The 12008-nt window shown below is 39.1% G+C and overlaps 1 protein-coding gene and 1 pseudogene across 1 annotated transcript; both read right to left on the bottom strand.

Annotated features, from left to right (window-relative positions):
- Window positions 1-1334: 1334 nt before the first annotated feature.
- LOC118650938 lies at window positions 1335-1822 on the bottom strand (annotated as a pseudogene).
- A 1409-nt stretch (window positions 1823-3231) lies between these two features.
- On the bottom strand, window positions 3232-4161 carry LOC118650008 (olfactory receptor 8S1-like). Its single transcript, XM_036297707.1, has one exon. It carries the CDS (start codon window positions 4159-4161, stop codon window positions 3232-3234), a length of 930 nt encoding a protein of 309 aa, XP_036153600.1.
- Window positions 4162-12008: the final 7847 nt, after the last annotated feature.

Here is a 12008-nt window from a genome sequence, read left to right as displayed (position 1 = left end):
GGTGTGCAGGAAGCAGCCAATCAATGATTCTTTCTCATCACTGATTTTTCTAACTCTCTCTCCCTTTCCCTTCCTCTCTGAAATCAATAAAAAAATATTTAAAAAGTCAAATAATAAAAACCATGACTATTTTGATAAATTTATTTTTTAGTAAACAGTTATTTATCGCATGCTTATTATGTGACAGACACTATATATTAGTAAACAAAAGGGAAAAAGTACTGGTACTCAATAGAAATAAAAAAAACATTTGATAAAATTTTTACATCAATTCTCAGCAAAATATGGTTAGAAGAGAGCTCGTGTACTAAGTCAAAACTGATAAGAAACAGAACAAACATTATTCTTAATGCTGAAACATGAGAAACTTTCTCACTAATCCCAATAAAAAAGATGTCTGTACTAGAGGTCCAGGCCAGTGAATTAACTTTAAGATATGAAACATATAAAAATTGCATAGGAAAACAAATTATTTCCCTTTATTTAAGATGAAATCATTAAAAAGTGAATTAACTTTAAAATATGAAATATATACAAATTACATAGAAAAATAAATTATTTCCCTTTATTTAAGAGGAAATCATTAAAATGTGAAATCATTAAAATTTAAGATAAAACATGAATATCTAATTTCCTTTTATTTAAGACAAAATAATTAGAAATCCAATAGTATTTATAAACAAGCCATTAGAACTAGGAAAATAGTTCAACAAACTTGACAGATACAAGGTCAGTGTACAAGTGATAAATGCAGTTGAATTTTTAATTCATAATAGAAACAAAAAATAGAATGTATTTGGTAATATAACTAGCAAAAGTTGCATATGACTTTTATCTAAATAAACTTCACCAGTGGCAACAGCAGAACAGCATTCATGCATGAAAATCTTGTTGAACCTTTGCATAACTATCACCTTGCCCAGGCCTGGCCAAACTCTGAGTCCATGGCCCAGAACTAGACTAACATGGAAGAAAGAGATTTGACTCACATAGTAGACTATTCTACTCATATAATTATTTCCAACTGCTTTGGTAGTAAGGTCCCTCTGGTGAGACTCCATCCTAGATATATTCTCATTTCTTTACCCATAATTGACACAATTCAAAATTTACCTATTGTGCAACAAGCATATTTTAAAAATTAAAATATTCTTTAAAATGTAGTGAAAATGTCAAAAAATGTCCTTGACCTCTTTGAGTTTTTGTTCTCTGTGGCTGGAGAGTGCAAAGTGAAGGGGACAATGACATTTGACAGGTTGTAAATAAGCAAAAACCAAAAGGTAATTTCAAAAAGAAATAATAATTAATTTGTTTTAATTTTTTATTTTTTAGTTCATGTCTTTTATTAACCATGTACAATTACTTGTCTTCTGGTTTGTTGAAGCAATAGGTCAGACAACATTTGCCACAATAATGTATGTCAAAGTGCCTGGCCATAAAAACTCCATCACCACATTCATCTGAAGGGCACTTCCAACAAAGGCAACTGATTTTGCCATTCTCATCTACTTTGTAGTATTTCAGGACAGCCAGCTTAACCTTCTTTCTCTTATGCTTATTCTTCTTGGGAGTAAGACTTCTTCCTTTTCTTAGCACCACCAAGAAGTCTCCACACACGATGTAGAGTGGACTCCTTTTGAATGTTGTAGTCAAAGTACATTCGTCTTCCAGTTGCTTGCCAGCTAAGTAAAATCAGTCTTCGCTCATCAGAGGGAATTCCTCTCTTATTCTGGATCTTGGCCTTTACATTTTCTATTATATCCGAGGGTTCAACCTCCAGAGTGACGGTCTTCCCCTTAAGGGTTTTCATGAAAATCTGCATCTTGGTGGTGACTCCATTGCGGATGGCAGATTGGAAAGGACAATAATTGATGTTTTGCATAATTTTCACCCACACATCTCTCCCAAATCTCCTTCTCACTAATTCTCCAACTGAGTTTCATGATCTAAGGGATCTCTGCTGAAATTCTGTTGGTTTCTTTTTGGAATTGCCACTGGCCTTGTGCAGCATTTGCTCTGCTATTGATGCTCTCCTGTTCTGCTATTTCTACAGCATCACTGGGCTGACTGGCAGACCTACTTGTCTAGCAGTGCGCATGAGCTGGGGAATCTTCTCTTGTCATGGGGCCCCTTCACAGGACTTCTGGCTATTAGGTAAATGGTTTGAAGAGGATAAACAAATGTGCTATTTGTGGTCTCTATTGGACACACATACATCCAATAAAAAAATCTCAAATTTCTCCACTGTCCTCGGATGTCTATACCTGCAATTCCATGGTGGCACCAATATATGTCTTTTAGGTCTTTTCCTTGCAAAAGACAGATCTAAGCAAAGTAAATTAAGACAACAACAATAAAGCATTAACAAGGGAATTCATGAACTGAGTCTGGGGAAGCTCACACCATCAAGGGGAGAGTCAGTGTGGCAAGGTGGTAAAAAAAACAAAACACAGACTTGGGGTAAGTCCATTTGGTTCCAAATTCCATCCCCACCACTTACCTCTCTGACGCAGTTTCCTCCCTCTTCTTAAAATAACGATAACTAAAGCATTTCCCTAAGGCACTTGTGGTATTTAAATGGATCATATATGTAAAATGCTCAGCACAGTCTGATCATGTGTTCTTATTATAATTCATGTTTATAAATCTGCCTTGAAATGGCAGAATCTTGGATAACACTAGTGATCTTATCAGTAGGCCACTGGGATTGGCTGTCAGAGTACTGCAAACAGAATGGCTGACCTCTGCCTCTCTCTCCTCATCTGAATCTCTCATTAAAATTCCTACAGAGTGAATGGTCTGACATTGACCACATACTCATTCCTGTACCAAACACTGTGCCAGGAAGAATGAATGAATATTAAGCAGGGACGGAGAGAATTAGGGGTCACCATGATTAACAGAACCTATGATTAATAGTCTCTATGGAACCATACTGAGCAAATGGAGTTTAGTTTGAAGAGTGGCAAGGTAGACAGAGTATAATTGCATTGTCTACCATACTGTGTGTAATCAATTGAATATTTTCATAGGAATAATTGCTATAACTCCCTCCCCCTTGCTCTGACTAGGACTGAACTGGTATCATTCCAAGAAAATTAACTCTACTTCTGCTTAAGTATTTTTAAGAAAAGCTGTAGGGCACCTTACAGAACCTGATATCAGAGAATTCTCCTGAATATCCAGGCACCACTTATTAGAGTTCTACCCAGAATCCTCATCATTCTGATGTTATTTGAAGCACCAGAAATATTTTCTCAACATCCTTTTCACAGCAGCCTTCATCTCCTTGTTCTTCAGGCTGTAGATGAGAGGATTCAGCATAGGGGTGATCACACTGTACTGCAAGGAGAAGATTAACTCTCGAATGGATCCAGAATTTGGCATGAGATAACGGAGAAATCCTGAGCCATAAAAGAAGATCACAGCAGTGAGGTGGGAGGAGCAGGTAGAGAAGGCCTTGCTTCTGCCTGTGGAGGAGCTGATGCGCAGGATGGTGGACAAAATGCGAACATAGGAGAAAAATATCAGGAGAAAATTTCCAAAGAAATGCAGGACGCTAGAGCAGAGCAGGGCAATAAAACTTGCAGTCATATCAGAGCAGGACAAGGGGTAAAGAGAGGACAGCTCACAGCAGAAGTGGTGGATATCTTGAGCCTCACAGAAGTCTAAATTGAGAGCTACAAGGATATTGATAAGAGCGTCCAGAAAAGCCAAACTCCATGAAGCCCACACCAGCCCCATACACAGCTGTCTGTTCATCACCTGGGCATAGAGCAGAGGAGAACTGATGGCAACATAACGGTCATATGCCATCACAGCGAGTAGGCAGGATTCGGTGCCCCCAGAGGCATATAGAAAGAAGACCTGAGCCAGGCAGCCCTCTACTGAGATAGTTTTCTTCTCAGAGAGCAGATTCTCCAGCAGCTTGGGCACAGTGACAGAGGAGTGGCAGAGATCGAGGAAGGACAACTGCCTCAGGAAAAAGTACATGGGGATGTGAAGACGGGAATCAAACCCGATCACCAGCAGCAGCATCAGATTCCCCATCAGGGTCAGGAGGTAAATAACAAGGAACAGCACAAAGAGCAGAGGCTGGATCTGGGGGTCCACAGACAGCCCGAGGAGGATGAACTCAGAGATAACACTGTGGTTCCTCATTGCCTTCAGTATGTCTTGGGAATGTCAGAAATAAACTGGGTGAAGCCTCTTCTAATGTCTGATATCTCAGTGTTTTCACCCTATTCTCCATTCACAAAGTTTCATGCCCACTCAAAAATGTATTTCTGAAATGGTAAGTCTCTAGATTTCCTAAAAGGTGTAATCATCTTTTCTACAGAATCCCAACACTAGATCAACTCGCTGTCCACATTATTGTTCTTTCTGTAATGTCTTAGAGTTAATTTGCTGTTGTTTTATTATTCAATCTACAGAAGGATGTTTGTAAATGGTTGATAATAATCCAGTAGAAAGAAATTCCAGGAGGAATGAGATACAATTGCAGAAATGGTGTCTCTGGAGCAGCTGGGTTTCACAGCAGAAGCAGAGCATGGATGGCCTTAGGTGAGAATGGGTTTTCTTCATCCATCAAACACGCATGCAGTCAGTAGATTTGGTGTTAGGAAGGAAGCACTTCTCATCTGATGGCTTTTGTTATTCACTAAGTATTTAAATGAGATCATTAATGGAAAGTGAAGAGGGGTAGTGGCTGGACATCTGCCCACTGAGGAGAAAGGGAGTTAATTAGAGACGAAGCAGCACAGAGATATCCCAGATACCATGTAATTTATCACAAGAAACTGTTGACTGATATGAAAACATATTCTGGTCATAATCTCCACGCACCGTTTGTGTGATCTATTCAGAGTCAGCTCTTGTCAAGCCTTCATGCCACTTGTAAATACAGACTACCCTCTAACTTTCAAAAGCTTGACCCTTTTTTCCAACTGTGATCCAAGAACCCAGATTACAACCATCAGCTCAGGATAACCCTTCAACACTATTAACCACACCATCTTGACCTTCATGTCCTGCTCTATCTCTTGTGTTCATACTACAAGACCAGCACATTCAATTTCTCAAAAGCCATGCTTTCTCCCCCACTGTTATCCAAACAACACACAGGCCTAAAGCTACTCTTAGGAATCAATTCCACATTACCTGCATTTCTCGCCTCGTTGAGCAATAACTAACACTGAGTTAAAGAAAAACCTTTGAAAATCCAGAAGACAAATAAGTTTAAATATCAGTGTGAGAATTTGGTATTAAGGTGAAGTTTAAAAATTCTGTTGATATAGATCTCCTCCTTGATTTCTAAAAGAGGAAAATGCATGGGTAAATTGTACATATCATTTTTAACAACCTAAATACTTCCAATCATGTGGGGATTGCATTTGCTCTTGCAATTACTTTATTTCTTTTTCTTTTACCCACCACTCATACTCTAGGTATAGTGACTGGATTCATCCGGAGAACAGAACATCAGTGGCAGAAGATGCTGGAAAAGCAAGGAATCAAACCATGAAATACAGACAGAGAACCGCCCATTATCATTTCGGAGGGCAGCAGAAAGAAAGCTTCCCTCTGTTCTACTCATCTCCAAATAGAGCCCCACTATTAGCGCTAGAAATTCCTTGAACTTTGGGGAAACGTCCTCTCTTACAAATAAAGGCCAAAGCACAAAACTCTTGCAGAGGACAAACCTGGAAATTGTATCCTGTCGGGCCAGACTCCCTCACAGGTAGAGGTGGACTATATTAGCTATTTGAGGGCCACAGAAGTAAATAAAATCATCACTTTCACCTGGTGCTAGAGTTTTACTGTTCTCTGTGCTTCGTTTATTCAGGCTAGTGAGTCCAGATGTGAAATGGAAACAGCTCTGAGAAGCTGCCACTTCATGTTTTCAGTTACTGTCACAATTAGGTGGAGGTAGCTGACTAGGTCATTTCCAAAGAAAAGCTGCCCGAGAGGAGAGGAGTTCATCTTAGAATGAGACATGCTAAAGCATCTAGGAATTGTAACTGCCTCAAAGGAGTTGCTCAAAAGTGTTATTTAAAAACAGAAGTGTGTGTGTGCATGAGTAAGTGAATGGATGAGACTCAGGAGGAGAGGAGTCACAGAGAACAGATCTGATTAGAAACCAATAAGGGACTTGGACATCCTAGACTCCCATGAACCCAGATGTAGAAATGATACTGGATAAAAATTTCACCCACTAGAAAGGTTTGCACCAAAGCTGTGTCTTGTGCCCTGTTCTGAACTTCCACATACCACAGAATACATAATTATGGGGGATAACTATGACTAAAGATTTGTTTCTGGACCCTATATGTTTGAAGTGCTTGGAGAGAGTTATTTTTTGAGTCACGAGGTGATATTCTGATCTCCTCCCAACTATAACAGACAGCTCTCAGGTATCAGCCTCCCCAAACCTCCAAGTTTCTAGTATAATGTAGGCTTTCAGCCCCAGAAACAAGGAATACAGCAAGGGATATAGCAAAGAGACTTGTCTCAATTGTCCCATGTGTAAAATGAAGACTAAAAATAATTACTTTGAAAAGTTGTGAGTTTTTAACTTACTAACTTAAGTATAGTGCTGAAGACAATTGAGGTGCCAAAGAATCATTAGATTCTCTTTTCTTTACCCCCAATCCAAGTGTGTAAATTTCCCAAAAGGAAAAAGAGAAGTGGTTTTGAGGAGCAGACCAAAACATTTAAGGTAACAGAAACAAATACCATGTCAGAGAGAAATGTTCTCCTACCTCCAGAGCAGGAGAATAAAGGTAAGTTGAGAGGACTGAGGGGGAACAGAGTGCCCGAAGAGGAATAACAAGAAGTGGTGGGAATCAGGGTAAAGGGGTCCTACAGAGAACACAGAGAACACCATGAAAGAACAGAGAAAACATTACCTGGTTTCTGTCTTTTCCTGGCACTGAGTGCATCTTGTTTTTCTGAGCTGGTGGGCATGACTCTGAGCTCAGGAGAAATTCACAAGACAGAAAATGTTCCACAACATTGAATCATGTGAACAGATATTGCTTTTTCTATGGGAGACTTTTTGTGCATAAATAGAAATCTGTAAGCTCAATACTCAAAGGCTCTGCAAATAAAGACTTCAGAAACCTCTTCTAAACTTTGAGAGTATTTTTGCTCTTATCCCCTAAATGCTCCATAAAATGATGACGGAAAGAAAAATGTGAAAATTTCAAATTCCTAATAAGTAGTACAGCAATTCTTTCATACTTCCTCTAGCAAAATTACACTCTCTTTTCTCCACAAATCTCTCTCTGTGACTGTTATTACATTGCTAAAAGCACCACCTACAAAGAAGGCTCAGGTGTAGCCATTCAGAAAGGCTTGTGCGTTAAGGTGGCCAATAGGTTGGCAAGGTCTGACCTGAAAGCCCAGGGGATGTCTAGGTCCATCCTGATTGCTGGAAAGCTCAGCCCCAAACACACTTCATACTCATTAGCTAAGAATGAGTACCAGAAGATCCCAGTGCGAATTCCCACTGAAACTCAGTGACTCACAGCTTACCTTTAGATCATTTTTTTAATATTGTCATGGGTTTAATTATTATATATAGTAAAGACAATTATTATTATAGAAACACTATTAGGTCAATAGTAATTTAAATTTTCCTACATATTTGACTTTTTTTTTTTTTTTGCTCAATTTTTTTCTACATCTGCAATTGCAAATTAAATAGCTGAAACTAGATTTCCGTGGATGAGTGTAACACAAATTAGACAGAGTTAAAAAGTCTTAGCAAATCAGGATAGGTCAGAAGAAAGTAAGAACTTCCATCTGTGAGCATTTCTTTCTCCTTTTCACTTTTCTTTTAGTGCAAGTCTTCTAGTGATGTATTCATCTCACCTTCATTCTTAAAGGATGTTTTACTGGACATAAAATCATAATGGGGGAGTTATTTTTTTATTCAGTACTTTTAAGATAATATCTAATTGTCCTCTGTCTCCTTGTTCATCTAATGTTTCTCCTAAAGTCAACTGTTAGTCTAATTCAGTGATTTTCCACTGGTGTGCTGCAGCACACTGATGTGCCACAAGAATTTTTAAAACTAGCAATACCTAACTATTTAGTCAGGAGCACTGACCTCTTTTCCCTTTTATTGTCAAACTAGAGGCCTGTTGTACAAAGAGATTCGTGCAATAGGCCTTCCCTTCCCTTGGCTGCTGACACCAGTTTTCCTCTGGCACCCGGGACCCAGGCCTTTGCTCTGGCTGGGCTCTGGCCAGGGCCCCAAGCCCAGCCATCAGGCCTCGTGGCTCCGCTTGGTGCCAGGGCTGTGAGGCCTTGCTGCTCCGCCCATCCCGGGGCTGTGAGGCCTTGCTGCTCAGCCAGCTTCGGGGCGTTTGGCTCGCTCCACCGCTTGGAGCCTACGTATGCAAATTAACTGCCATCTTTCTTGGCGGTTAATTTGCATATCGCCCTGATTAGCCGATGGGAAACGTAGCGAAGGTATGGTCAATTACCCTTTTTTGTCTTTTATTAGATAGGCTAAGAAAATAACAATAGCCAGCCAGTGTGAATTAATCTAAATTATACCTACTTTTGTCAGATTGGCAAAAATATTGTAATATGTTTTTGGTGTACCACTAAATTATAGTAATTCATTTATATGTGCCATGAGATGAAAAGGGTTGAAAATATCTGGTCTAATTTTACTTCTCTGGAGTCAATTTGGCTTTTTTTTCCTCTTGCATTTTCAGTATTATGTCCTTTGATTTAGTAATTTTATTATGATGTAAAAATGTGTGACTTTCATTTTATTTATCATATTTGGGATTTACTTATAAGACTTCTAGCATTTGTAGTTGATATATAGGGTGTCCCAAAAAATGTATACACATATGTTGAATAATTGTAAAGTTAGTGTTTATTTGTGAAGGCTGCATCCATTTGTGGCTAGGGTTCAAGGTCTGGAGAAGGGGCTGTGCACAAACGGATACACTAGACAAGAAATATAAATTTAGAAGTAACGGGGAGCCAGGCGGAGACTTCACTCTAGTAGAGAATCTCCCTGAATCTTCAGTCCCCTTTGCTTTTATTTACTAGAATACACATTTGCCCTTTAGCAAAGTAAACAGGTGTATCAATGGTAAGGTTTGGTAAACAATAAAAGGATTATCAGGTTAGGCCCTAACCATTAGGGATTGCCTTTAGCCAATCTGCCAGCAGCAGGCAATATTATGCTGATTTTCAGCCCTGCTGAATATCACAGTCCATCAGCCTTCTAACAAACTTCTCCCATAATTATGCTAACTACTTGTTGGTCTTATCCTCCAGCATTTCCCCCCCTTTTTTTTGTCTTCTTAATAAATTTAGAAAGGTGCATGCCATTGGCAGGGCTTGAGTCCTTTTAAGACTCCTAGATTCAATGAAAAGGATTGAGTTTTTTCATGTCCTTTTAAAAACTGTTGTCAGGCATCAAAGGAACTAGTTTGCAGTAAGCTCCTTTCTGGGCCATCAGTTCTTTATAGATTCCCTTCTCAATCACTGTCCCCTGTGACATGACAGCAATAATATTCGAGTTCTGGATGGTGGACAAACGGTGGGCAATGGCAATGCAGGTCTGACCTTCTTTGCCTTTGTCCAGGGCAAACTGCACTGATGCACAGTTGATGACTGCTAGCATGGCAAGGCGTCTTTACCATCCCCCATCTCTGGACTGTCTTTACCATCCCCCATCTCCTCTGTCTCGTCAGCGAGTTGCTTGGGGCTACTGCTATCTGTGGTTGGAGTAGTCTGGTCAGTTCCTCTCTCAGATCCATTGTTGCAGAAATCCACACGGGCCTGGAGGAGTTTTCTGGAAATACACAAGCATATCCTCGACCAAAGGTTAATAAAGGGACCCTTCTATAAACCAGACTCAGGATTTTTCTATTTAACCAGACCATTTTCCTTTGGCTTATTCTGACACCAGTATAATTCCATCGGTGTTTTGCCATCAGCATTACAAGTGAAAAAATTTAAAGTGAAAAAATATAAAGTAATTAAGGCTTGATGTAGTTTACTTACAGGATATTTCTCCACTATTCCCCCTTTTTTTGTTTAAACATGCTGATGAGATTCTGTAGCTTGTTTTAATAAAGCAATTCTATTTACCAGGCCAGCAGTATAAATCCTGTAATGCAGCCTTGATAGCTTTTAATTCAATTCTTAGCATAGAAGTATGATTGGTCTGTATGACTTGGTCTGAATTCATTGCATGATAAGCAGCTTTACCATTAGATGATCCATTAGTAAAAAATAGTTAATGCTCCAGGAATAGGTTCCTGCCTATAACAACTAAGTTCCCCTGAATATCCACTTAGTCCAATTTGCCAATTTAGATCAGTCTGAAATAAGGCTTATATTCTAACTTCATTTGTCCTTGGGTGTAGACAGTAAATGACACTAATTAGATTTCTGCTACCAGTCTTTGAGTATATTGACATAAGCTTTGTTAGGGAGGCAAAATGCAAATTACTTACTTTTCTTTTTGAGGCCTAATACATTGATTTTCAATTACAGTTTTCTAGATATTTGAAGGGAATCTCCTTCTGTTTTTCTTCCCAAAGTAATTTCTAGGCCACATTTAGGGAGTTTCTTTTAAAAACCTTTTTTCTTTCTTTTAAACAGGGCAACAAACTTGGTTGCTTTTCAGATTCTGGCCAATTCTGTAATGTATACAACTGAGTGGCCAGATTATTATGACCACCTGACGTTTGTAGGCAAATTAGCCATACATGGCATCATATGGGATATGGAAGCCGAAGGCCTGTTCGAACACCTTTGCTGTCTGCAGTTACCAAGATAAAACGTCTCCAATTCTCACAGGAACACAAAGATTGGACAGTCGAGCACTGGAAAAAAGTCATGTGGTCCGATGAATCACGTTTTCAGTTGCATCATGCAGATGACAGAGTGAGAATTTGGCAGAAACAGCATGAAAGCATGCACCCCACATGCATGAGTACAACCCTTCAAGCTGGTGGGGGCATTGTTATGGTGTGGGTCATGTTTTCTTGGCATGATTGGGGCCCTTTAATTCGTGTGGAACAACATCTGAATAGCACAACATACCTAAGTATGGTTGCTGATTAACTTCATCCTATCATGTTGATGCTGTATCCCAACGGAGATGGCTTCTTCCAAGACAATGCGCCATGCCACAGTACTCGTATTGTGCAGGAGTGGTTTCAAGAACATGAGGGAGACTTTACCTTGCTTAGGTGGCCCCCACAATCACCAGATCTCAATCCAATTGAGAATTTGTGGGACAAAATTAAAAGAGCCATCAGGCAGCTGGTTCCATAACCATCAAATTTCACAGAACTGGACAGTGCTATTCATCAGGCATGGTGTCAGATTCCTCGCATCACCTTTCAACATCTTGTGGAGTCAATGCCAAGAAGAATCACCGCAGTATTGAAGGCAAAAGGTGGCCCAATGAAGTACTGATGGGGTGGTCATAATAATCTGGCCACTCAGTGTACATATCAAGTAAAAGTAACTCTTTTTACTTATGGTGTCTTATTAATGGTGAGATTTAATGCTTGGATAATAACTTTTCGTTTACTTTGTAAATAGCAGCAAAAGAGATTTTAACATTTCTCCTTTTTATTAAGCTTAAAATTTACTTTTAAACAGCATTCTTTTTGGCTAGTGCTCATTTGCATATGTATGTAAATTTTTACTTTGACCTTTACTAGAACCAGGTTGCTCATAAAATATTGGCTTCTCATATAAATGAGATTATATGAGACCTTGATTATATTATAAAAAGCTAATTTATTAAGTAACTAAAGTAGGCATCTTTATTGAAAAAACAAAGTAAGCAAACATATATTTGACCTATGAAGTTCAGATGCTGCCCCACCCCCCAGCCTATCTAAAGAGCAGTCTGTCAGGGCTCTCATTTTAAAATTCTGCTGCTGAATAATCCAGTTTTGCTTAAGAAGTATTTAGCAACTTTGTACTGCCCTCCCTTAGAGGTTGAGACTTTT

This window comes from Myotis myotis, unplaced genomic scaffold (assembly GCF_014108235.1).
Source record: "Myotis myotis isolate mMyoMyo1 unplaced genomic scaffold, mMyoMyo1.p scaffold_m19_p_3, whole genome shotgun sequence".
NCBI classification, from domain to species: domain Eukaryota; kingdom Metazoa; phylum Chordata; class Mammalia; order Chiroptera; family Vespertilionidae; genus Myotis; species Myotis myotis.
This window is presented reverse-complemented; position numbering and strand designations above follow the sequence as displayed.

Coding starts and splice junctions, on each gene's coding strand:
- LOC118650008 (XM_036297707.1), bottom strand. CDS start 4,161: ATGAGGAACCACAGTGTTATCTCTGAGTTCATCCTCCTCGGGCTGTCT.